This window comes from Scedosporium apiospermum (genome assembly GCF_000732125.1).
Source record: "Scedosporium apiospermum strain IHEM 14462 chromosome Unknown SEQ_SAPIO_0121, whole genome shotgun sequence".
NCBI classification, from domain to species: Eukaryota; Fungi; Ascomycota; class Sordariomycetes; order Microascales; family Microascaceae; genus Scedosporium; species Scedosporium apiospermum.
The window spans coordinates 2,295,509-2,321,895 of NW_015971822.1; the positions used below are offsets into that span (position 1 = coordinate 2,295,509).

The 26,387-nt window shown below is 53.4% G+C and overlaps 3 protein-coding genes and 1 pseudogene across 3 annotated transcripts; all 4 read right to left on the reverse strand.

The window, feature by feature from the left end:
* Positions 1-475: 475 nt before the first annotated feature.
* Positions 476-8,596, reverse strand: SAPIO_CDS8684 (annotated as a pseudogene; the record flags this gene model as incomplete).
* A 6,591-nt stretch (positions 8,597-15,187) lies between these two features.
* SAPIO_CDS8685 (Alpha/beta hydrolase fold protein) lies at positions 15,188-16,434 on the reverse strand (the record flags this gene model as incomplete). The annotated part of the gene is made up of 2 exons (XM_016790273.1): positions 15,188-16,130; positions 16,214-16,434. 2 exons carry the CDS (start codon positions 16,432-16,434, stop codon positions 15,188-15,190), a joined length of 1,164 nt encoding a protein of 387 aa, XP_016640536.1.
* Positions 16,435-17,979: 1,545 nt separating this feature from the next.
* SAPIO_CDS8686 (Sit4 phosphatase-associated protein) lies at positions 17,980-22,314 on the reverse strand (the record flags this gene model as incomplete). The annotated part of the gene is made up of 4 exons (XM_016790274.1): positions 17,980-18,867; positions 19,032-19,706; positions 19,774-21,468; positions 21,649-22,314. 4 exons carry the CDS (start codon positions 22,312-22,314, stop codon positions 17,980-17,982), a joined length of 3,924 nt encoding a protein of 1,307 aa, XP_016640537.1.
* Positions 22,315-24,234: 1,920 nt separating this feature from the next.
* SAPIO_CDS8687 (Oryzin) lies at positions 24,235-26,151 on the reverse strand (the record flags this gene model as incomplete). Its single annotated transcript, XM_016790275.1, has 4 exons — positions 24,235-24,442; positions 24,804-25,354; positions 25,415-25,765; positions 25,837-26,151. 4 exons carry the CDS (start codon positions 26,149-26,151, stop codon positions 24,235-24,237), a joined length of 1,425 nt encoding a protein of 474 aa, XP_016640538.1.
* Between the last annotated feature and the right edge of the window lie 236 nt (positions 26,152-26,387).

A 26,387-nucleotide genomic window follows, 5' to 3' on the forward strand; every position in this document is an offset into this window, starting at 1 on the left:
CCACGAGAGTGGATAACAGTCGGACGCCTTAACCATTTGGCCATAGAGAAAGGGGAACCATCTTCTTGGATGCTGATTGAGATTGTCGGCTCGTTATTCCGTCTTATGCAGGTCCGGAGATTGCCACATTTTTACTTTGAATTTACTTGCTTTTTCTTGAATGGAAATTGAATCTTGAATCTTTAACAGAAAGAACAATGGGATCAAATATCTCGACACACAAACTCGAAGAATAAAATGTTTGAAAACTATGCTCGTCGTGAAACCTTTTTCGCCCAGAATTCATTGACCGTTCCTTCCCTGGTATCTTGCGCCTTCGTCTTCCTTTTCCTTGAAACTCCGCGATAAAAACCTCCCGAAAGAAATCCCCAACCCCAGAACACAAAGGAAATCAAAATACTTAGAACAAAAAAAAAAAAAAAAAAAAAAAAAAAAAAAAAAAGGAAGAGAGAAAAAGTAAAGTGATTGACAACCGCTAAGACGCCGAATTTACCACCGGCCCAGAAAACCTCATCTTCTCCAAAACCCTTGAAGCCCTCTTCATAATCATCCGACTCTGATACTGCGATGCAGAAGGAGAAGAAGCCATGCCCCCATCCACAGGCGAGCCATCGCTCCGCGTTCTCCCCATGCCGGACACAACCGGGGAATACACCGAAGATCCGAGCGGGCTAATAACATCGCCGCTTTCCCCCTCTGTCGGCCGACGTGCCACACCGTGGGTCCCAAAAGTAGTAACCTCCCTATCCTCGCTAATGGGCGACACGAGCACACTGGGCCCCGTTGCAACCGATTTCACAGAAGAATAGACACTGCTCTGCGTCGAGGCGGTAGATGGCGTATGCGAAAGTGACAAGGAGCGCTGGTGATGGTGCTCCCGTGCAGACAGACGCCTGATCCCGCGAAGCAAAGAAGTAGTCGTAGAGTTCCGAAGCGAGCGCTGCGGATCTCGAATCTTGCGCGCCAGCAGCTCGAGCTGTTTCTGCTGCGACGGGTTATCAATGACTTCATCCATGGAGATAGAAAGGCCATCGATGTCAACAGAGAGGTGAAGGCCGGCGATGTCCGACGTGAGCCGCGTGGCGAGTAGGTGCGCGGGCATGAGACTGCCCCAGAGATCGTAGAACGACGCAGTCTGAAGGTGAGGCTCAGGCACGCCGTGCGCAAGCGGATCGAGGAGGTCCGTCCACGCCGTTGAGATAATTCGCTGGAGATCCCTTAGGTCCGCGGCGGGGAGGAGATGGCTTTGCGGCGTGGCGGGCGGGTCGAAGTCGACGTGCGGGAGAGGGATCTGCCGCGCAGCATGGCAGAGATCGATTCCCGAGGGAACCAGCGGTTCGGACATGGACACCGGTGTAGTGAGAGACTCGATGGCGGAGACGAGCATGGCCATCGCTAGCTCCGCAAAGCTAACGGGCACGCGGTTCTCGCAGAATGTGATGTTGATGGCCATATCCGCCTTGTCAGCGCCAGCACCGGATTGTACCGACGAGATGAACAGATCGTGGACGTCCTTGTACTGCGATTCGACGACGGAGACGTTGCACGTGGCGCCTCCGATATTGAATGTCTGCGAATCGCCACCAAGCCCAAAACCATCGCGGTGTCGGCGGTGCTGCACCACGGTGCTAAACCGGCTCCAATAAGGCCAGTCCGTGCACTTCTCCACAAGCTCGTACATGCCCAAGTTCTCAAACGGAATCGCCGCGAGCCGCTGCTCGTGCAGACACCTAAGGATTTCAAGAGGCGTAGAAGGCGCATCGGGGAACCGCACGCGCACGGGAATAATGTTCGTCAACGGGCCAAAGACGCCCGTGACGCCGCTGGCGCAAGGTACACGGACGTGTCGGCCGTCAATCACCTCGCCGAAGGTGACGTCCGAAGTCCCTGCGAGTGTGGCGAGGGCAATTGCCCAAGCTCCCTTGAGGACCGTATCAAAGGTGATGCCGAGCTCCGAGATGGTCGCCATGGGAACGCTGACAGACTTTGACAGCGTGCGGGGAGTCGTAGAAGGTTTCTGGGGCTTGACGTTGGCGATCACTTGGGTGATAGTGGCCCCCTGTAGGAGACCCCTCCAGTGGTCAAGCGTAGCCTGGGAGTTGGTGGCCTTGGCGCAGCGTGCGAAATCAGCAAAGGAAGGCCGCTGGAGAGGCATGCTTTGTGAAGCACCGGAGTAGAGGCGCTTGAGATCCTGGAGAAGAAGCGGCAGAGAGGTGTCGTCGTACTGGGCTGTGGACAGTCTCAGGAGTAGAGCAGACTGCTTGCCAGCGTCGATGAAAGTGAATGCTGTAACGGGGACCGAGGGCGAAATTGGTTGTTGGGTTTCGTCCTTTTTGACGATCTTTTCAATAACAGCCGAGACTCTCCAGGTAGGGCAATGCACCCTAGTAAGAGGCAGAGCCTGCGCCCCGTCCTTCAGGATAACCTGGTAAACCCTACGATCATACGTAACAAACGCAGTCCTCAGGATCGGATGAATCTTGACGAGCTCGCTGCAAGCCAACTCAATCTTCTTATAATCGACAAACCCCGTAAAGTTGAGCACGATATGATTGACGCCAGCGCGAGAACCGCGAAGAGCCGATTCGAGGCCACGAATCTGGGTGGAAGTCGTCGGTGCGATATCGGCAATCCATGCCTCCTCGATGCCCACCGTGGGTGCAACCGTCGACTTGACATGCCGGAGAGCCGCCAAAGCCTCGGGCGACATCGCCAAAACCGACGGCTGGCTCTCCGGTGGCGTAATCCAAGAAATGCGCTCCTCAGAGAGCGTGATGGACTGGCACAGATCCGTCAGCGACAGATTATTCCTCAAGACGTCGCAGAGGCGGATAACGAGTCCCTCCTTGCGGCAAGTAACGACGAGCTTCGCAACGAGATGCACATCTCCTCCAAGCCTGACGAAACTCTGCGTGCCGGAGATACTCTTGGGATCAACTTCAAGCAGCTGCGCCCAGATAGACCTCATGCGCTCCTCAACCTGCGTCAAGGGCAGAGGCTTAATCTGAGGCGTCTTGATCCCCTCCGGATGAGATGCGCTAGCAAGCCCGATAAGCTCCGCCTCGCTAAGCGCACTTGCCATCTTTTGAAGCTTGCGGCGGTGAATCTTGAGAGACGGCGTCATCGGGAAAGAGCGGATGGGAACAACAGCCCTTGGCATCATGTACGAAGGTAGATTGGTGTTCATGTACGACTCGATAAGCCTCTTGGCCATGAAAGAGCGCTCTCTGGTCATGGAAGAAAGCATATTTAGCTCGTCCACTCCGCTAAAGTGCTCGCGGAGCTCGACGAAGGCCGTTAGGACGTGGCAAGAATCCTTGGTCAAAACGGTGTCTACGAGGACCTCAACATCGATGCCGAGGCAGCGCCGAAGATGTTGCTCAACGGCAGGCACGGGAATAACGTTTCCACCGAGGGAAAGATCATCTCGTCGATTCGGGATAAGCTCCATCGTGCCGTCATTCATGTACCGCACACGATGGCCAGTCTTGAAGAATCGAGCTTTGAGTTGTCCGTCGTCATCATCGCTGCGGACCTGCTGCTGTGCCTTCAAGGTCCCGATGGGGGTATAGCCCTTCATTAGTTTATAAGCGAGGGTAGGGCTCTCAACGACGAGTTCTCCAACAGCGCCAATAGGCATCAAGTGTCTGTGATCCTCGGGGTTGACGATCCAGAATTTGCCAATAAACGGAGGAGCAATGCGCGAGAGGTGTTCGGCCGTCGCTGCCTCGATGATAGAGATACCTAAGGGGCAAATGTCCGAGGTTCCGTACGAGAGAAGAACCTTGGCGTGCTTGGACCATCGGCTGAAAGTATCCTCGTCAAGATGTCTGGTGCGGAAGCAAATTGTCTGAACCGTAGGAATTTCCACGGGCCTAAGTCGACGAGCGAGGACTGGGGTGATGTACGTCCAATCGGCCTCAAGTCTCCGGATAGCTCCGGCCAGGTCATGAACCCGCTCAGAATCCGAAGGCACGCAAACGCACCCGCCATGAACCAGCGTGGTAAAAATCTCCGAGAGTGAGGTATCCGAAGCAAACGAAGAGAGCTGCAACACTCGACTCGAGGCGCTAATGCCAAGGGCCGGTCCCTGAGCGACGAAGGCTGTGCTTAGGGCCTCGTGAGTGAAAAAGATACCCCTCGCCTCCTTGGATCTACTAGGTGAAGGAGAGAGGAAGAGCACGCAAGCCGGGTCACCCATGTTGGGTCTAGGACACTCCTTTTTATCCAGAAGCGAAGCAGAGAAGAGAGAATCATTGACGACGACAAGGTTCTCAACCAAGGACCCCAGGCGATTCTCACCCATATTCGTAGAGAGAACAATCTTAGCGCCAATTTGCTTGACAACCTTGTAGGCAAATGAGTCGTCATCGTCATTCAAGGGAACGAAGCAGCCGCCGGCCTTGAGAACAGAAAGAATCGCAACAGCTGACCACCGGGTCTTGCCAAGAATGATAGGCACAGGCATACCAGGCTCAACACCAAGTCCGACAAGATGCTGCGCGAGGCGCGTGACAAGCTTCGACGTCTGCCTGTAGCAGAGCTTGCCGTCCCAGGCAGCGACGGCGAGCGAGTCGGGGGCATTATCAGCAATAGCCTCTACCATTTCATGGACCGTCTTCTCCGGCGGTGAGGTCTCGCCTCCGTCAACTGCAGCTGTTATGGCAGCAGGCAGTTGGCTCATGTCGCGGTCGCTAAAGAGATCAACGCCGCCGACTGAGCCATGAGGGGAGTTTATAACAGCCTTAATAGCACATCCGAAGGCATTGGCAATACCCTCACCTTGCACACTGGTGAGGATGCGGTGGTTAAGGGTGGTCTCGAGGTAGCCGTTATGCACCATGACGCAGACAGAAATGTCTTCATGAAGCGTATTGTAATACATGGTGCAGTCGAGCTGTATGTGAGTGCGGGCATTGTTGAACCTGCTCTTCAGACCCTTTGGCTCGTCCAAGAACGAGAGGGAAGTGTTGTAAAGGCGCTGTTGGCCCCGAAGACCAAGAGCGTGTTCGATCTCAGAGATAGGAGTGAACTGGTGGGGTAGACATTGCAAAAGATACTCCTCCATAGCCTGGATAACAGAATCAAGTGACTTGTGTGCCGAAAGGTCCATCGCGCAGGCAACCGTCGTCTCGAAGCCACCGACAGCATCGGCAATCCCAGTCGCATCCAGTGCGTCGCGCCCGGAGTGTCTATAGCCAAAGCACACCTTTTTCGATCCGGTGTAAGCCCTGAGAACAAGACCCCAAGCAACACGAAGAACGGTAGCTAGCTTGACCCCAGCCGCCTGGCAGAAGTTATCGAGGTCCGCCATGGAGATGTCAAACTTGAAGGTTGTAGTCTGCGACTTTCCTTCAGTGTTATTCCCAGACAACAGAGTCGGGAATGAGCAAGGCTTAAATCCACGGAGTTGGGCAGTCCAGAACTCAATATTGTTATTTCCAGAGTTAGCCGCCCTGATGGACTGAATATATTGCGCGTAGGAAAGCTCGAGGTTTCTAGGAGAAACCTTGTTGCAAAGGTAAGCACGCTTCAGATCAGCAGCAACCTTCTCAATGCTGAGAGCATCGCAGATGGCCTGGCTAATCTCAAGCTTCAAGACCGTCAACGCACCACCCTCGGCTTTACAAACCGAAAGACGATGGCGAGGGTCAGCTTTGTCAGCCCTCATATGAGGCAGAGTGTTAAGAGCAAGGACAGCACCATCTTTGGGCCCAGCCTCAATGAAGAGCATTTCAGGTGAGCATTTCCTCAGAACAACAGCGTCAAAGAGCCCATCTTCGGAGATGCTCTCAATAAAGGCCGTCCGGAGGGCAGGATACTTGGCAACAGTCTGCTGCCAGGCCGTGCAGATTCTCGAGGAGTCGACACGCTTCCCTTGCCCAATAGAGAGCTCGAATACCACATGAAGATGGCAGCTATTCGCGGACTGAGATTGGGCGATCAAAATCTCTTGTTGAATAGGGGTGGCAGGGAACACGTTCTCGATGTCTCTCGCACTCGCAATGTTAAGCGCCATAAGTCGATCGCTGTTCAGCTTAGCTAGACCATCGTATGTGGCATTTAGGAGAGGCACATCCGCCAAGGTGAGCTCCTGGGACCTGTATCGAAGCCGTCCGATGGCCTCGAGGAGGAGGTGCTCGTAGTTGGAAATCCAGGCCGAAATTCTATCCTGATGTCTCGACCCCTTGTTATAGAGGAATTTGACTTTAGCGATGCCCTGGTCGACCATGGTCGATACCTCAAAAAGAGCGACGCGCCCGACGTTCGGTCCGATGTCAGACGCTGTTGAGTCGACGACGCGACCAGGAATAGGGAGCTGCTCAAGGATACCATTCTCAGCCTCGAGTTGTTGAAGAGATCCACCATAAGTAAACATGATCTCGAACGGCCAATCCTGTGCATGGAACGTGTTCGCGTTGGGGCCAAGGAAGCGAGAGGTAAAATACGCCCAGCCGCGGCGGGGAATGGACCGGCGAGTATCCTTCATGCGGCGAAGGACATTTACGAGATCTTCGCCACCGTCAGTCTCCAGCCAGAGAGGGCAGAGCGTCGTAAACCAGCCGATGGTCTCAGCGATGTCAAGGTCGCTGGTCCACGGCTCCCTTCCGTGTTCTTGGTTCCATATAACCGGGGGTCGTCTTTCGGGGAAAGTCTGACAGAAGGAGAGCAGGAGGGTGGCGAGGTAGATATCAGTGCAGTCGGTTCGGAACGCTTGGTTGCAGGTGGTTTGTAGGATCGCGGTCAATTCGGGAGCCAAAGCGAAGCTCGCCTCGGCCGTATCGCCGTATGTATTCCTCGTAGCGTCGAGGCCCCAGAAGGCAAAGTCGCCAGTGGTGATGTTGAATCCCATCGGAGCGTCGTATTCGGGTTTCTGAATCTCGAGCCACTGTAGCTCGTTCCACTTTTGGAATGGCATAGACCTCTCCGAGTAGAGGCTGCCGTTCTGAAGCAGCTCATTAATATCGTGAATGATGACCCTCCAGGAAATTAAATCAATGACGAGATGATGGGCGACAACGTAGAGCATCTGCTGGCCATCAACAGTACTGATGTATTCCGCGGCAAACACAGGACCAGCTTCGATGTCGATAAATGACTGCGCTTGGCGGATCACGTCGAGGACATCATCGTTTGTGCTAACCGTATGATGTCCGAATCGGTAGGAATCGGGGATGTTGGCGAGAATCCTCTGCATCCATGTGCCATCATCGACTCGGCTATACCGTGCTCTGAGCATGGAATGATGACCGACGACGGCTTCCATGGCGGCGTGCACGTCCTCGAGCGTCACTGGCTGTTTCACCTTGAGAAGCATGCTCTGGTTGAAACGGTAATTCCAGCAGTCCGCCATCCTCGCGTGATAGTTGCCACCCACTGGTGTCCTGAAGTAGAGCTGTTGCATGGGAGAGAGTCTGAAAAGCTCCGCGCCCTCCTCCACCTCGTCGGCCCATCGGTTGGTCACCCCTCCAGCTTGCGACGACGCAAGGAAGGCCAAGTGCGCGATCGAATCGCTCTGTACAGCGTCATCGGCGGTAAGGGAAAGGCCATTTGCCTTGCAGGAGGCGACTAGTTGAAGCGCAGAGAACTCGTCGCCGCCAAGTTCGCTGAAGGAGAAGTTCATACCGACGCGGTCGGCGGGGATCCTTAGAGCGCGGCTGACAGCCCTCTGCAGGGTCCTCTCGATATCGGTCGCCGGCCCTTGCGGAATGACCTGAGTCTCGATGTTGATAATCTGCTGGTACATCTCCTCGTTGATATTTTGGACCCAAGTCTGCAGCCGTCTCTTGTCGGGGTCGCCATTGCAGTCATTAAGAGGCATCTGTTCCAGTACGACCCAGGCGTCTGGGATGGCGGAAATCGCAGTCGAGTTCTGCAAAAGCATGCGCAGAGCAGCGATTTGAGAGCAGACTTGTTGGTCTTGTTCTTGACGGTACTGGGGTATAAGCTCGATCTCGCAGTCGGAGGCGCCCTCGTCGAACCTGCTTATGCCAGAGAGGATAAGAAAGGCAACGATCTTCCCGTCGAGATAACCTGCCTTTGGCCGGATCACAGCGGCGAGAGGTATCTGAGATGTCGAGGTTAGGAGCTCTTCCGTTACAACAATCTCGGGGTCTATCCGCATCATGGCTCTGCTAGCTGTTCGTGAGGGAGATAGTGGTGGAGATGGCGTATATGTCGACTCGGCAGAATCCATACTCTTCCTAGGCTCATTGGTAAATGTATCTGACATTCCACTGCTGCTCAGATCGTCGTCGGATCCCCTCGACGATGACCGCTTTGGCAGCTCTAGGTTAATGGTGTTGGTAGGGGCAGGGCGGATACATGTTTGCAATTCGGCGATGGTTTTGCACTTTAGAATGTCGTCCTTGGTTAATAACAGATTGGCCTTGCAGAGTGACTCTGATAATAATGACGCGGTTGCATTGGTTCCGCCGAGATCTGTGAATGAGTCGTAGAGTTGAATTTCGCTTCTAGGAATGTTCAATATCTTGGAAATGGCGGCTACTAGTTTATCGCCCAATGGTTCCTCGGCCGGGGTCTCCATGGTGGTATCTATCCGTGGCAGGCTAAGTCTCCTGATATCTGCCGCCATAATGACTATTTATTTTTTGTGGGTTTATCTCGAAGAGTAAGTGCTGTAGTACATGAAGTATTCAAGAGAGGGATGTGTAGATAAGTGTTGAACAGCCCAAGCTAGATGTCGGGTTGGCGAGAAGGCTGCTTGAATCCTTAGGACGGAGGAAGCGTAAGAATGGAGTGGAGAGGCGGAGATGATGTTGAAGAGCAATGATAGGAAGATGCTCAAGCTTGAACCGGAAAGGGACAAGAATGGAAAGCAATGAAGGTAAGTGGGCGTGTACGGGTATGTATGGGCATGTCAGGAGTGGGAGCTGTGGGGAAGGAGGCGGAGCTGGGGGTGAAGGAAGTTTGTCGCTTATAGGTCATCTATAAGAGTTTGCGTTTTGCCAGACCAGTTTGTTTCTCGGCAGCCTTTGTGTGTGGGCGAGTAACAAAAGAACGGAATGACAATGGACATGCAGACTGAGCTATATCCTGGAGATGCTCAGAGAGGATGGGGTCCACTATGCCGAGATCGACGGTGGATCCTCATGGGCAAAGGGAAGTTGGGAACAGTAGTAGCGATAGATCATTGATGCCGGGGTGTTGTGGGAGGAGAGTGGGCAAGGAGTAGTAGAGGGCGTGGATTCTAAGGGAGTGGGTGTAAGACGAGTGTTGTTGGGGAACACGATCAACAAGGTTACTTGGACCGTGTTCCGCGTGTCGATGCGATGGGCGATGAGCGGGCGGACAGAAGTATGAGATGGCAAGCGTCACAGTATGATGCCAAATGGCGAACGGGCTCCCGGGGCGGAGTGCAAGGGCTGGGGGCCGAGATGAAATGCAGATGGGGGCCAGGAGGCCAGGACAAAAGCCAACATCAAAAAGAGACGTAGGTGTAAGTGCGTGACAGAGATAGGCAGCTAGCAGATCAGACTAGGGAGGGTACCCATGTTGGTTCGTGGGACTAGAAGATCTACCCGTTATTATTAGTATTCACCTCCACAGCCCGGTCTGGCTGGCGCTCAGTTCGTTGGGTTGTTGTACGTCCCGTCCAACTCGAGGTGCGGTGTAAGAGTGTACTGCCCCGAAGTAGGGAAGTGAAACAAGCGGCAAGAAGGTACAGGAATAGGATCCGCAGTCATGGTGGTGTGGTGGGACGTTAATGGATTTGGGTGGGTGGGATGCCGAGAAAGGGTCATTGAGTGCTTACTGGGCTGTAGGCAGGCTGGGCCGCGGCCAGTTGGAAAACAATATTGTCTGTTCTATAGGATCAGATGCGTTCTCTCGACCGCTAGTTTTTCTCCGGGTGGCTGTTCGACGCTGATTGTCCGGTTATTATCGAAATGGCTTTTGGGATGGCTGCGATGACGTTTTATCATACTAAGACAAGAATTGGCGATGGTTCTTGGTGGCTGGCCAGCAAAAACGCTCTTTCCACGACTTACATGTGCGGGACATGAGTGGTTGGCAATACCTTCTCGCCCTCGAAGGTAATAAAATTGTCAGCTAAAAATACAAAAACAGAGTCCATGACGACCCAGTCCTCAATGACAAGGAAATAGTAAGAGAACAAATCGTTGTGTTGACTCGATTTGATCTTTCTTCCCTGTCAGCTTATTCCGAGCTTACTGGATTTCCTCGGCCAGGCTCTTTCAGCGCTGGCTAACTGACTGGGGCGGGGGGGCTGTTTCCCAACATAGAAACACTTTAGTACACTAGAAAGTATCGACCCACTGAGACCAGGCCATGCCTCGCTAAACCTAGGAAGGTCTGGCCCAGCCCAGCAAGCCCGGAGAGAACGTTCAATCGCTATCTAATTGTACTTATACACTAGGGTACAATATAGTAGGTGCAAAATAGTGGAGTCCAGGGTAGTTAATTGTGCATGTACAAATTACACCCAACGAGAGCGCGGACCAGCCAATCGGGCCCCAAACTTTCTTGATTGATCCCTGTCCGACCTCCCCAAGCAGAAGGAATCACTGGCGTTGGCCACAGATTTTGGAACTCTTCCAGAGGGCTCGCAGAAGGAAGGTGCAATGGATCGATGGATTCATCAATGGATTCTCCCATGTGATTCAACTTGTCACTTCGTAGGCTGACCACAGATGCAAGGTACCAGGTAAACTCGAGGCTGTGTTTCTTGACCTTTGGACGTTGGAGTGGCGATGGCACACCATTTCGCATTTGATCCCTCGACATCAGATCTTCATGATGGCCTGGAGAATCTGGGGCAGAGATAACGGGCATCGACTGATTCTTTTAGAATCCCCCCGGGTTGATGGGCTGGAACTCATGAGAGCTTCGTCGGCGTGATTCCGAACTCTCCTCCAGCAACATTCAGAGATACAGTATCAGTACGCCTGGCCTGGCCTACATAACTCCGCCTGCTATTATCGATGGCTGCAGGAAGGCTGGTGGCTTCATCATTCCCACTCGCCAACCACAGGCACATCGACAAGGGAAGTTTCTTGGCCTTTTCGAAAGGGCAACGCCGTTTCTCATCATCTTAATATTACTATTGCATTATTAGATGACCTCGCGAGAGTCGCGAAAGTCGCGAAAGAAAGTCTACATTCAGTCGGGACTGAAGAACGAAATGCGCCTTCACTTCGGCATATCATTGCCTCGTTAATGTAGGGGGCAGGAGTTCGGCAGTCGTCCCTTTTAATGCGACTTCCATCGTCGACACTAGGAACTCGAACTCAAGGTTACCCCCCCCTCTGTCTGCACAAGGCGCCTCACCCATTATGCATTCTGGGTGTACCGCTCAAGGATCCGGAGCTGAGCTGGCCGGCATTGACGAGACCAAGTCGCGAGGCTGATCGGATCGACCAAGCAGAACCGAGTCTCATGCCTTGATGTCCCAATACATCCCGTGCCCCAGTCACCGCTCCGCCAATTGAGCTGGGGGAATCACTGCAAAGGATGCTGGCTTGCTTGATCACTCCTTCGGCCGTTGATCTATTTCTGCTGTGCCATGGCAGGAGCCGACTGATGATGCTCATGTCTCTTTTTCATTCATCCATTCTCTATTTTTATTTTATTTTATTTTATTTGATTTTCCTTTTTCTCCTGAAATTATTCATATTCTTTCTAGAGGCTTCCCTTTACTTATTTCTTATCCTGTACTTCGTACATCTCAAATAATCCATCCTGTATTTGCTCCGCGACACTGCGCGCTTACACGGCGAAGAACTTCAATTTGCGCCGCGCCTCTTATTCTAACTTTTTATTTTTATCTTTTTACTTTCTAATTTACTTCCCTTTTCTCCAGTTCAGTTCGCTTATTATCTCCTGTTCCTCCAAATATACTGGGTGTCATCTTCAACCATCCAGGCGCTTGTTTCTAAATCGGGAAACAACCCAAAATAAGCTCCGCCATCTTACTCGACACAGCCTCAGTGACGTTGTACCACCTCGAGCCAGCACCCTTGACACACCTTTCCACTCCCATCTTCGGTCAGTCCATCTCGTCCCTCAAATCTCTTCTAGTCCAGATATAAACTAGTCGCTGCTTTAAAACTAAGTTTAGCTGGTCCCACTTGCTCTTCATCCCGGGTCTTTGGTTTCAGCGTTTCAACCTGTTGCTACGCTTACTTCCGTTGTCATCCCCGGAATAGAATTTGTTTCCCGTTCGCCGGGCATCTCTTTTCAGTTATTAGCTCGACTCTGGATTCCCGCATTAGCTATTACGTATCTACCTTTGTTACCTCGGAATAAATGGCTGTTTCGGGGGCAGACGAACGACATCCCGAAACGAAACGAATGAAGCAGTGTCCTACGAAGTAACCTCACCTCTATTTTTGATAATGCCTGCCCTTGGAAATAGTCTCCAAATAGCATTCGGCCCCATACATGTTGCCCGAATGACACCTGGCATTTCCATGGCATCCAGCCGCAAAGTAAAAATGTGCCCATTACGGACTCAATCGGGTGTCTGGAGCTGCGTAAGCCTTTGGGGGTCTCCGGGTATGATTGTTCCGGCGCCGGATACGCTCCTCCCTCGGCCTTGTGCGCTTTTCTATCACAAGGACTCCGATCTAGAAATAGAAAAAAGTCATGAGATGTGAAGTCGATGTATTTCTTCTCTAGGCCCTTTTGTTGGAACTTTGCAGGTCAAAGTTGGCCCCGCCATCTTTCTGGCCCCAAAGTTTTGGGGGCTATTCATGTTGATGTCGTTCTCGTTCCTTGTGGTATCCGAGGATCCAACAGCCCCCAGACCAACGCTTGATGGGGGCCGGGGGAGGAGCAGTGGTCCAACTTCAAACATACGATGGGTGTACGAAGTATGTGCTCGGAGTAAGTGTAGTAAGGTAAGGTAAAGCAGCTACGAGTAGTCTCGACAAGAACAACCTCGCGTTCACATAACGGCAACCGAGGTGAGGTAGGAAATGATGGCCTCCACCAGTTCTCAGTGTCTCGCCCTCTAACAAAACCGGGTGAAGTACAATTTCCGCAAGTGCCTCCTGTGGGCCCCAAGAGCATTCGGTTTGTTCAGCGGGTAGGTCCCAACATCGAAGAGAAGTGTTAAATATCAGGAGCAGGGACCAGACAATGCTGAATGGACTTGGCGTGTTGGAAATGGAATCGGAAATCCTGTGCACAAACATCCCAATATCACCCAAAATTCCGTCACGGGCCTCCGCCGGCCTTACCTTGACAGTCTGCAGTTTGGAGACACCGCCCGGTCTGAGGTTTCTTTTCTCCGTAAAACTACCATCTAAATGTTCACTCGCCATCGAGCGTGTCATTAACTTCTTCCCAGGAACACAGCCGTGAAGCAGAGTCCTGGAGGTCTTGGAAAGGCAGTGTCCTACGAGACGCGCTCCCTAGTTTAGAAATGATCCCATGCCTCTCGGGCAACTGTTGGCCAAAGTAGAGTGTGAGAGTAGGCGTGTGTAACTTTGTGGCTAACTTTTCGTGATTCGACAAGTTACTGCTCGACGTTCGGATTGAATTGCCCAAAAGCACATACATCAGTGTTTCTTCACCTGTAGTTTTGGTCATCGTCCATTTTTGGCAATTTGCCCTTGTGGAATGGATTGGCTGGGACGCGCTCTGTTACGCCCTCTTGCGGCCTCTCCCCCCTTGGTCTGGCTAGGCTGAAGCCGGAGACCCAATTATGCCATGAACAAACACACACACGCACACACAAATCGCAAGGCAGCAATGTCGGGGGCGAATCCCATCTGATTTTGTCACGGCAAAGACCACATTTCTCGTATCGCGGCTTCGTGTCCCGCTAATCATGGTGGTACAAGCCGGGGATTGACGTCCCCCAGCGTCTATCGCAGCGGTCGAGAACGCCATTACTGGGCTGTTGCTCGGCCTGTTACCTGCCGGCTTAGCTTTGTTCGGGCGGTCACTCGCGGACCTGAGTCTGCTCGCTCTCCGCCGTCCGATTTTGGCGCTGCTGCTCTCCTGTGGATCCCCCGTCGCCGAATCCTCTCGGAGAAACCACTGGAGCCTGGCTCAGTAGGCTCGAGAAGCTCGAGGACGCTCCTAGTACCCCACCCGAGGCGCCCATGGTCGGTCCGTGGCTACTCCATGGTTGCAAAGATCGGCCTAGATACCTGGAAGTTGCCTTTGGCATCATCGAGTATAGTCTCACGCTAGGAGCATTCGGCTGCACAATCTACCAAATATACCAGCTTACCTTTAAAGCTGTATCTCTGGCGGCTGTTACTCTACCTGGCTTTGATGAGTCCAGTGCCCTCTTTCTCTGGGTTTTCATAGGGCCTACCGTTGCGTTGATCTTAGCTGTCATTCGAACGAGTAGCTCTTACAAGCTGGTTGAGGACAATGGCAAAGGCCTCATGCAATTCATCGCACGGGAGGCGACCCCTACTCTATATGGAGCCTCTCTAGAATTGGCCCGAAGGAAACAGAAACAATGGAGCCGGTTAGGGGATCTGGTATGCCAGTGGGCGATTATGATATATTCTGCGCTCGTTATCTGGATGGGAACCCTGCTCTTGGGCAGCATCACCTTCGTTACCGTGTACGATATATGGAGCGTGTTTTGGTCGTTGGTGGCATCGACGGTATGCTGTCGCTTGATAGTGGAGTTTGAGTTGTACGGATTGAGAGAAGCGTCCAGCTGGAGTGTTAAAACCACTCCATGAGTAGCGCAATATCCTAAGACGAGATCACCAACACATTCAAGCACAGCCTCGCCCCGAAAGGATTGGACTGCCAACCGTCGACGCGCATGGCCCCCAAGCCATAGAAATATATCTGAAGCAGGAAGATGCGTCGTGTTGCAATGGTTTGGGGGCCAACTTGAAGAGCATCATGTCCACCAGCACCAACAACCAACGCAGGGTGGCAGTGAACCGCGGAGTGGTGCCATCTTTAGACGACATCACCACGTAGAGGTAAGAGCAGAAAGACAGTAGAGACTTTGAATACTCTGTTTAGTCTCGTAATTGAAGATTCATATTCATGTCATCCAGATACCAAGCCGAAATAAAACCATCCCAAACTAAAAATAGCAAAGTCCCATGAATCAAACACAACAAAGAACAACCATCCCATCCCATCCATCCAAAAGACCTCTCGCCGTCCTTCTCAACTCCGTCCCCCTTCCTGACCAACCTAGCCCCCATCCAAAAGGCCCCTACCCCCACCTCCTCACCAACCACTCCCCCATCAACCTTACATACTCCTCCGTCTTCCCAACCGCATCCCTCACCCCCTCCTCATCCCCCATAACCGACCTCCCCTGCGCAACATCAAACGCATGCACCTGATCCGGCACCAACAACCACCTCACACTCCCGCCCTTCCCATCCTCCACCTCCCAAGCGAACCGCTCATCCTCCAGCTCCAACTTGCCCACTTCGGTCCCGGCCTCGGGACGTCCCGGGATGGAGTTGTAGCGCGCGAGATCGTCTTGTTTCCCCGCTAGTCTGAGGGCGAGCTGATGGGCTTCGCAGGCGAGGAAATCAAGCTCGGCGCCGATGACGAAGATGTTTTTCGGTAGATCCGCGCGGGGCGCAAAGTACGGCGAGAGGAGCGGATCGCGGAGATCGGTTCCCACGCGGATGTACGCCCAGTCGAACATATTAGCGAGCGGAAGCACCCAATCTTTCTTCTGGCCACGGATCCCTCCCAATCGCGACCCAACCTTGTACCGCCTCCTCTTCCCCTTCTCTTCAGGCGGAAGCGCCAACGTCGCGCAAGGATAAATAGGCACCACCGCTCCCGGCGGCGCCCGCGCGTGGTTCCTCACAGGATCAACCTGGCACAGCGCCAACGCCAACGTTCCCCCGGCACTGAACCCCGTAACGGCTATGCGCGCCGCGTCGATGGGTAGTGACTCATCCTCGACGGCAGCCTTGTAGAGGGCCGCCACGTCGGTGACGGCCGTGGGGAAGGGGTACCAGGGGGCTTTGGAGTAGTTGAGGGAGATGACGAGCATGTTGTTTGTGTCTGCGAAGTGGCGGTTCCAGTCGTCGAGTTCGGCGGGGGTGCCGAGGCAGAAGCCGCCGCCGTGGATGGAGAAGAGGGTTGGGAGGGTTTGGGGGGAGGTTTGGTCGTAGTTGGAGGGGAAGAAGATGCTGGAGAGGGCTGAGTTAGCCCGAGCGATTGCGATGCGCTCATGTAGTAGAAGGAATTCATGCTCGGAAAAAAGAAAGCTCACCGAATGGGAAGATTCTGTCGAATGTCGTAGGTCTTGACAATGTTGGGTCCCTTTTGCGGCGGCGAGAACCAGTCTTGCCAGCCCTTATACCACCTGCCGTGCGCGCCCACTCCTTGGATCGCACTCATGACGGAGGCGTAGTAAACGCGCGTGAGGATGGGAAGCGGCTCCATGAACGTCCGCATGGTATCGTTCCATGTTGGCTGCTCCGAGTCGGCCATGTTCGCGATATTGTTATTGTATGAAGCTCGAGCTGTAGAAAGCTGTAATGTAGCTCTTCTGATTAAAGGAAGAGAAAGAGAAGAAGAAGAAAAAAAAAGAGGGGAGAAGTAGTAATCAAATCTGACGAGATCCTTCGATCTGCGACGACGAGCAGGATGCGCACTGCTCGGTACTAGTCCACAAGCGGAACGAGCGAAGCTCCCAGGCGATGCGGGGTTGTCGAGTCGCAAGCTTCGGAGCCTTGGAGCCGCGAGCTTCTCGGTAGTCTATTCCCAAGCTCCACTTAAAGCGGAGGCTAATATTCAACGTCCGATGTTCTATCGTTCGAGTTTAATCGTGTTTTCCAGGAACAAGAATACGAGAAAAGAAGAGAAAAATCAAGTGGAAAGATGCGAAATAAAAACTACGGGGTTTGGAGCTTGGAGAAACAGCTGGGGCAGACCAAGCTGCCCCGGCAATGACAATCTAGAAACGAAAGCTCCTAATAGCCGGTGTCAGGATCATGCATCGGCCGCGAACTGTTGGGCAGATCGGCAGGGGGGATCAAGTCAAATCCAGCGACAGGTGAACACGTGGGAGAGACACATCAACTTGATGTAAGGTTCAGGGCGGCCGTTCTTACTTTTACGAAGATACATTCGGGTCTCTAGCATTGCTAGTGGGATTTAGCTTTCTTCGGGCATGATACCAGCCTCTAATACCTCAAGACGGTGAAGCCAGAATCCGAGCGTGACACACTTGATGATGATGATGACAATGCAAATGCGGAAGGAACCCGATCCTAGATGCCGAATATGGTCACGTGATAGTTCGAGCGGGCCTCTCGATCCTTCATGCTGTCGAGGAAGATATGAAGGTCTCAAAGCCTCGTTGCGGACGTTTCGCACAAGAAGCTCAAAGCACATCTGCGAAATGTGTATGCCTATATAGATACGCCCTAGCGTAGAGACGCACTTCCCAGCACCTTAGGTAGAACAATCTCAATTCTCTGCGTCCCTCTCAACCCAGATGGATAGATACTCTACACACAAGCGCAACATGCAAACCAAATCGAAACCTATAAAAGAGGAAAATAAAACGACACATGCAAGAAAGAATCAAGAAACGTATAATACAAAAGCAGCTCCAAGGTCCAAGGCCGATTCGACTCGTCCTCTTCCCCTCGTCACTACTGAATGCCACCGCCACCTCATCTCCTCCCCTTCTTCCCTCCGCGGCTCTCTCTCTCCTCAAACGGGTATCCCTTCGAAATCCATGAGAAAAAAAAAGAAAATCCTTCACGTCCTTGTCCATCGCTATCCATCCATGATTCCCTACATCAAAAAAGCATCAAGCACAAGAAACGCGCTAGACCCCCATCCCTCCCCGGAAGGTATTCATTCCATACCCAAGTTCCATACATGTTTCCCATACAGCACATCCAACAATACAAGAATCCTAGCTCCCTTCATACTACTCCGAACTTCTCCCCTCATCCCCACATTTCGCATGCTCCCCGGTGCCTCGCAAAACAATTAACGTACAGGGACATACACATAATCATATCACACCACTACCTCATCTTCCGATGCCGTATCATCGAGACTCGTCTGCTTCTTGACATCACTGACGCCGGAAGCGGCCTCCTGGTCCTTCTTCACCTCGTCCCCGACAACGGCAGGCTTCGTCTCGCTCACCGGCTTCTCTTCTTCCGCCGACTTCTTCGCCTCGCCTCCTTCCGTCTCCTCCCCGGTGCTAGCCTTGTTATTACCGCTGCCGAATCCGGGGCTCGTAAACGGCCACAAGCCGCCAAAAGCAGATTTCTGCGTGCCACTTGACGGAGGGTGGACGGCAAGCGGTCTCACAAGCTTGAGTCCGGGGAAGTTGTTCGTGCTGTTGCTGTCACTGTTGTTATTGTTGTGGGTGTTGCCATTGCCATCGCCGGAATCGACCTCCGGCATGGCAAAATCACCAAACTCCTCATCCTCATCATCCTCATCGACATCGTCTTCCGAATCATGATCCCCGAAGCCGTCACCCCGCCGGTTCATGACAACACCGCGCCACCAGCTTCCCCGTCCCGACGAACCCCACCCCGTCTCAGCGTCAAGGGCCTGGTCGTCCTCCTCGTCGCTATCTATCTCGTCCGCGTCGTCGGCAAAAGGATTGCGGAGAGGCGCCGGGAACGCAGAGCCAGAGAAGTCCGGCATCTCCTCGCGCCTCTCGGAATCGCCGTTCTCTCGTGCGGGTTCTTCGGAGGAGGTGGTGGTGGTGGCTGCCGCCGATGCTGCCGGCAGGTTCTTCTGGTGCATAGCGAGCCTTGCGGCAAGCTGGAGTCGAGCGCGGGAGGGAGGGATGTTGAGTGGTGGTGGCGGCGGAGGGGGAGGGGGGATCGAGGGTGGGTTCAATGAAGATCCGTTGCTGTTGTTGAGCGGATCTGTATATGACCGAAACTGTCATGCCACATCCAGTTAGCTTGGGAAACCATCTCTCTCTCTCTCTCTCTCTCTCTCTCTCTCTCTCTCAGTAGATAGCTACGGAGGGAATGCGAGGAGGCGAGCCAAGGAGCGGGAAAATAGCACTCTAATTTGGAAAAGAAGTGTCAAGCTGCCCGTACCTCATTATTAATGTCCTCCTCCGTCTCCTCATTCTCATCCTCCTCCTCATCGCTCGAGCTTCCAAAGCCAGACATCATCGCCCCAGCGCTAATAGCAAAAGGCCCAATGCCATTGCCCCCATTATCATTATTCAAATCAAGACTCCCATTCAGCCCTGCCTCGGCGAGTGCCGTAGATCCGCCTGACTGGAGACCGTTGCCCAGGCCCATCGATCCACCGAGACCGGAGAGGCCGACGCCCGCCAGGCCGGACATGGCGGCGGACCTATTGCTCAGCGCCACCTCTGGCCGCACACCTCCGAGAATGGCGTTATCACGCTCGCGAGTCTCGGCCAGGGCGCCCTCCACGTAGTTGACCCAGTCGGGGCTCATGACGCGCTCGAGGACGGTTTCGGATAGGAGCTCGGGCGGGTGGCGTTCCGTGAACTTGACAACTTCCTCGGCGATTAGAGTTAGGTGCCCCATGTAGCCCATCCGCGTCTTGGTCTTTGCTTGTGATTCGTCGCTCGTGATCTGGCCTTGGATAATGGCCGTGGTGATGTCGGCGGCTTCGAAGAGTGATACGGCGAGGGTGGGGTTGTATCCTCGATCCATCGGTCCATTGAAGACTTGTTGGACGACGTCGTAGACTACGTTGTGCAGGAAGTTGTTCCAGGGGTATTTAAAAAAGAAAGTCTGGCGACGAAGTGATAGGTTAGAATGGACGTTGGCGATCGGTTATGGGGTAATGCTTGGGACTCACCAAAATAGTTGGTACAACACGATATTCTACAAACTGCATCTTCAAATAGTCACCTACAACGGGTCGAATGGCGTTGGGGTCAGACTCGGCAGCAGGCGGGTCAGGTACAGCGCGGATAATGATGGACTCTGCACCAGGTTGCTCCGCATCTTCATCGACGTCACCCTTTTCAGCATCGGCACCAGTCTTAGGGGCGAATCCGGAAGATGGAGGTGGAGGAGCGGGCGCAGCAGGAAGGGACTCATCGACTGCGCTCGTTTCCTTGGCTGCTGAAGTGTCGTCGGCGGACTTCTCTCCTTCAGCGGTGGCCTCCGCCGCTGGCTTGGGTGGTTCGGGAACGTCGGGTTGGTCTGCAGCGCTAGGCTCGCCAGCTGGTTGGTCGCTCGGGGCATCATCCTTAGTCTCAGGAGTAGTCTCGACCTGGGAGGTTTCGGCGGCGCGAGAAGTGGCTTCGGGATCGGCAACAGACTCAGGGGGGTTTGTGGTCGTTGTTGGGGTATACACCGCAGAGGAATCAGAAGCGTCGTCGGGTTGTTCAGCTGGCGTGAGAGATGTATCTGCCTCTGGCTTCGTGACTAGCTCTTGCTCCTCATCCTTGCTCCCCTCGGTTTCATCCTTCGCGGGTGCCTCACTCGTCGGCTTTGCAGATTCGACCGGTTCATCGCTGTCCTTGGCGGGCCCGGCAGCGACTGCCGCATCAACGGAAGCAGCCGTCTTCTTCCTAGGAGAGAGGGGAGCCACCATTAGATCGGGATCGTCGAACTGAGGGCTCTCAATATCGCCGTCGTCCTTGATCTGCAGCCTCGGCGAGCTCAACGGCTCGTCCACAAGGTCATCGTCGTCCTTATCGAAAAATGACGGAATGGGAACCGGTGGGGGGATTTCCTCCTCGGCCTTGACGAACTCGTGCGATGTGTCCTCGTTCATCTCGCGGCTATGCTCAACCTCTTCAAACCCGTCGTCCTCGGCATTGTTAGTGACCTCGAGGCGTCGGTTGTCGCTACCACCGGCATGCGCCGCGCCATGGGGAAAGCGCATGGTGAGATCATCGGCGGAAATGGACGCCTCGTCTTCTCGGCGGGGAATAAGCCTGCCTTCGCGTCGTAGGCGGTGGCGCTCGGCGTCTCTGGCGGCGATAAGCTCCTCCGACCCGACTTCGTTCATCAGTCCCATATTACTGCAGTGAAGAAGCTCGGCCATTAGTTCGCAGGTCTTAAATCGATCAAAGCCCAAGGGCTCGAGCTTCTCGCCAAACGTAGAGTTCATGTGCTTCTTTTGTGCCGGTGCGTTCATGATGAGGTTCATAAAGTCGGGAACGTGGTCGGCGAAGAGACGAAGGAGCGTGCCGAGGTAGATGGGATCTCGACACGACGGAGTTGAGCCCTCATCGGCGCCAACGTCGGGGTCATAGTCCGAGTTGTTTTTTCGAATGACCTCAATCACAATGCCAACACCGACGGTCAAGGGGTTGCCGCCGGTAAGCATGTACTTGATAAGCTGCTGGACGCAAGGCCGAGATACAAGCTGCCGGGTGAGTTCATTAGGCCCGATACATTGCTGCTCGTTCTGTGACGCGTTTGCGGATATTGTGATGATGGCTTTGATGAAGTCGCCAGCAGCTGTTTGCACAACCCAGTTTCGTTCGGGAGAGAGGCAGGAGAGAAGAATCGGAACAATGTCTTGAGAGTAGAGCCACTGCGAAAAGGGGATAAATGGTTAGTATCCGCAAAGAAAGGCATCACACAGAGTATGAGCGAAGAAAACAGCAATATGCAGACAACCGAGCAGCTCAAGGAAAGAGGGATAATGCTTTGTATCTTTACCAGGAATCGGAAGATATCAGGCCAGGACATGTGTATTTAGGGGTAATCCTACCTCGACAATGCCCTGACCACCCTCCATCCTATCGAGGGCGATTACTTTGAGCAGTAAATCCATGATCATGGGACACTCTACGTGGCTCAGGAGATCGGCTACTGCATTGGGAAAGCTCTTGAGCAACTCAATCATCTCCTCTGTTTTCTTCTCAAACAGGGCCTCGTTCACCTTGGTGAAATATGACGCCTGTAGAGGATCGAGAGGCGAAGGCCGCTTCAGGAACTTCCAAAAGTTCCGTATGAGATTCCCATTCTCCATCAGAGCCTCGTAGATGGACCAGGTATCCGACGCGAGCACCTCGGAAGCGATGTAGGCATATCGGTTTCGCCGTTTCTCCGTCTCGTCTTCGTCCGGTTCGCTCATGGCCCTCGATGACGCGCGCGAGCGCGCAAAAGGGAAGCTTGTCGACTTGCCCTTGTCATCATCGAAAGGCGTCTCGTTCTTAGGAGAGGCAACGGGTTCGAGTTTGGGGGCGACCACGAAGTCGAGGAGTTGTTCGAGCACGGGCTCTTCGCGTAGATATTCGATTAATTTCGCATTGTGATGCTTAATCTCGTGGAGGAGGTCGGCTTCGTCAAGGAGGTTCTCGAGAGTGAAGTCGGGTTTCTCGAGGAGGGTATCAATGGTGGAGATGTTGGCGTAACCGCCAAATCTCCAAAACATGGTGAAATACTAATGCGTTCGAATTCGAATATAAGCGAGTCGGAAGGTCTGCCCTTTTCTTTTATGTCACGGCCCCGGCAGAGCTGGACAAGCGTCGAAGGCAGTAAGGGAGGTGGAGGTGGGACGAGACGCGGGATCGCGGATCCAGCATACGACTGAAGGTAAGGATGTCGCTTGTAAGACGCAGCAAAAAAAAAGTATTAAAGAATGATCGGAGCAAAGACGCGCGGTTGTTCGCTGATTCGAGCGAGCCAATTCCCGATTCCGACGTCGAGGGGTTTATTTTTTTTTCTCCTTTGGTCGGGTTTCGCAGCCCTGGGCAGGAAAAGGGAGAAGCGGGTTGTGGGTCGGACGAGATCAGACCCAGAGAAAGGAGCCCGGTAATGGGGTAATAGTGAGGCAGTATATGCAAGTTATGGATGAAAAAATGATCAGAGAAGCAGTGGAAAAAGGGGACGCAAGGGAGTGACGACGAATAGAAGCTTGGAGAGGGGGTTAGATGGCGGAGGAAGAATGCCGTTGTTGAGTGGACAATTAAGCCCCGAGTTGGTAGGATTAATGTGATGATAATTTTGCGGATGTTCGGGTTGAGGTTGGGCTGAGAAGACGCAGCACTTGAGGACTTGAGGGCGTCAATCAAGGACGAGGAGCGTGAGGGAGCAGGCACGAGCACAGAGCATGGAGACAGAGACACTGGCAGTGACAACAGAGCCTCTGAGGACCCTATTGATCCAGGGCGAAGGTGCTGGTTGATCAATGTTGACAAGGGGCCTCAGCGCCAGGGGTGCCCATTTTGGACGTTCAGCATTGGAATTTATTCCGCACTGTATTTACACCACTAAAGATTTCGCTCGCCTCTTATAAGACGTGCGAGGGGATCAGTAAGTTCTAGATAATACAGTATCCATTTAAGCTTGAACTGTATGCCCCATACTCCCCACGGAAGCAAGTGGTACCACATGGAATGTAGCTTCTCCTCCTTTTACGCCCTACGAATACTAAAAAATACCTGAGCACGTGGATGTCAAAGTTTTGAAACGGCGGTGCAATCCGGGAGGACAATCAATGTGACCCACTCTCGGTAACCAGGTGCCAGCTATTTTTGGCTTTTCTCAGTGGAATTTCGCCATCTGATCATCCACTGATACGCTAATGTCGAGTGCGAGCCCTTTCTCTTATTGAGCAATCTTGCGACTTGCATGTTGTTGAGGGACTATTTTTGGGGCAGCTACAAAAGGCAGCGCCATCGATGACACAATTCCTTCCTTCTCGATGGGAATTGAACTCGAACTTTGTAAACTGGCAGGTGCGCCTGATCTCCTCGCGGCGGCCTTCTCCCTCCTCGAGGACAATTGGAAGGTGCTACACGGGTACCACAGTACATTGTAATCAAATTGCTGAGATGACGACAAATCCACTCCACCTTCACTGTTGGGGGTACATTGTACTGTATACATGTAAACCTCATATGTTCTCAGCAGGCTGAAATGTCATTTGTACCTTCCCCAGTAAAATGATCAAGACCATGCCCCGAAAGACCCTGTTTCTTCATACTCTACCTCTTTGCTTAACCCCTTTGCCCATATCCTGTTTTCTGTGAGACCTGACTGAGCCTGTGGTGATCCAGTCAGTCCAGGCAAATCCCGAGATCCTCCACCCAGGAAATTCTCCGGAAAAGCCAAGACGAGCTGAGGAAACACAAAGAGCCATGGCTGCCTCCGTACCTGTACATCCCCAGAATCAGCCTCACCTCCAGGCAGCCCTTTTGACAGGGAAGAATTCCATTTCCCCCCAATCTCGATCTGGGAAGCAGGGAAGAAGGGAAGAAGGTCGAATCTTCCTTGGCTGCCTGGGCATTTAGAATTTCCCCATGTTGTCCACTCCCCTCCCGAGACTTGGCGCCCACATGTTCTGCGGGACCTACTTCATGCGTACACTCCATTGGAGCGGTCCTTGAATGAGAGGAGAGGGGGAGGGGCAGCTTATGCCATGCATTCGTGACTCAGAAATCGGATTCGACACGTCTATTTCCTCCCCTCCTCTCCCCACGCCCTCGCCTGTTGGCTCCGAGGGCTCGATGCTGTTTACTGGTTTCTCCACGCGCTTGTACTGGGCTTTGAGTGGCCGACTGAAAGCGGTTAGGGCTAGACAGTCTCGGCCGTGTTTGGACAGCGAGGTCGCTCTCACACGGGATGCACCCGAAAGCCCAGCACCGACCCTCGGAGCTTCGCCGATGATGGGCAAGCCCACTAAACAATCAGAGATGCTGGGAATTATCGAGATACATATTAAAACCAGAAATAGAGATTAACAACGTAAGATCATGATCCCCCAACCCGCCGCCAAGAAACTATTACAAAATGGACCCCAGAATGCAGACCAGGACGCCTCAGCGCCTGGTTCTATCCAACAAAATGAATGATGATAGACCACAGACTCCTTTGAAACCCGTCCCATATCCGATCTCACGATCCCAAGCCGCCACTTACTCATTATCAACGGCGCCGTTGAAAGCAAGCCTGTTAGGGCTGTTAGTCCCAGCAGAGAGGACAACATCCTTCGTAGAAAGCTCAACAATCCTAGCAGCGACATCCCCAGGAGCAGTCAAGCCCTCAAGGGCCCTCAAGTAGAGAGAAAGCCCAGCAACATGGGGACAAGCCATCGAGGTACCCGAGATAGTGTTAGTAGCAGTGGTGGAGCCGATCCAAGCGCTAAGGACATCAACACCAGGAGCGAAGACGTCAATGAGGGAACCATAGTTGCTGAAGCCAGGCTTGGTGTTGCTGACGTCGACGGCGCCGACGGTGACGGCGTTGGGGGCCGACGCGGGCGAGTAGTACTGTGCGTCGTCGTAGGAGTTGCCTGCGGCTACGACGGTGAGGACACCTTGCTGGTAAGCGGCCTCGACGGCGGCGTTGAAGGCCTCGGAGCGTGAGCCACCGAGGGACATGCTGATGACGGAGGTGTCGGCGCGGCCGGGGGTGTTGGTGATGTTGCTGACGGCCCACTCGAAGCCGTCGAGGACAATGTCGGTGGTGGACTTTACTCACACAAGTGACGTTAGCAAATTTGCTACGAGCGGGGAGATGAGAACACGTACCGATCCCGTGTCAAAGACCTTGACGGAGATGATGTTGGCCTTCTTCGCGACACCAAAGTCCTTTCCGGCAATGGTGCCAGCGCAGTGCGTACCGTGGCCATTTCGGTCCTCGAAGGGCACGTTAGGATAGGCGTTGTAGCCGAGATGGCCACGGCCCTCAAAAGTCTCGTGCTCGGTGTTGAGACCGGTGTCAATGACGTAGGCCCAGGTACCCTCGCCGGCCGAAGTGTCGTAGACGTAGGTGCTGTGGTTGGCAGTGCGGTGGGAGATGCTGCCGAGACCCCATGGGGCGTTGAGCTGCCGGGTGAGGGAGTAGAGCTCCCACACAGCGACGGGCTCAATGGCAAGGACCTAAAAAGAAAAGAAGAGTCATTAATATCAGAAATCTACTATTTTCTTATCAGGGCAGGAATAAAACTCACCTCGTCGCTGGCCTGAATCTCCTCAATAGTAGTAGCATCAAACTCGCCCGAGTATCCCTTGAAGCTCTCACTCCACACCTTTTCAACTCCGGCGGTGATCTCACCGTCACGGCGGCCAAGGCTTCTACGGTGGACGTTTTGCACCCAGGAGAGATGGTTGTCAACCTGTGGCTTGACGAGGTTGTTTTTAAGAGTGACGATGTACTTGTTAGGGAGCACCTGGGGGCTCACACCACGGGGACCCGATGCCGGGGCGGCGAGAGCTCCGGAGAGGAAAGCTCCGAGGAAGAGGGTGAGGGACTTGAGGTGCATCATTTTGAGAAAGATGACAGTAGATGAAAGACAGGACTCAGGTGGGGGAAACTAGGACGCTGAGGATGGGGTTGGGAGAGAGAGACGAGATAGAGGCCTCCATGGTGAAGGACATCACGGCTTATATAGTTGAACAAGGGTCTCGGGAAGAGCTCACATTTCATCCAGGCTTCCCCTTTGAATAGAAAGATCACGTCGAGTTCTGGGACGTCATTGCGTGCTGCCCCCCCTCCGTGTGT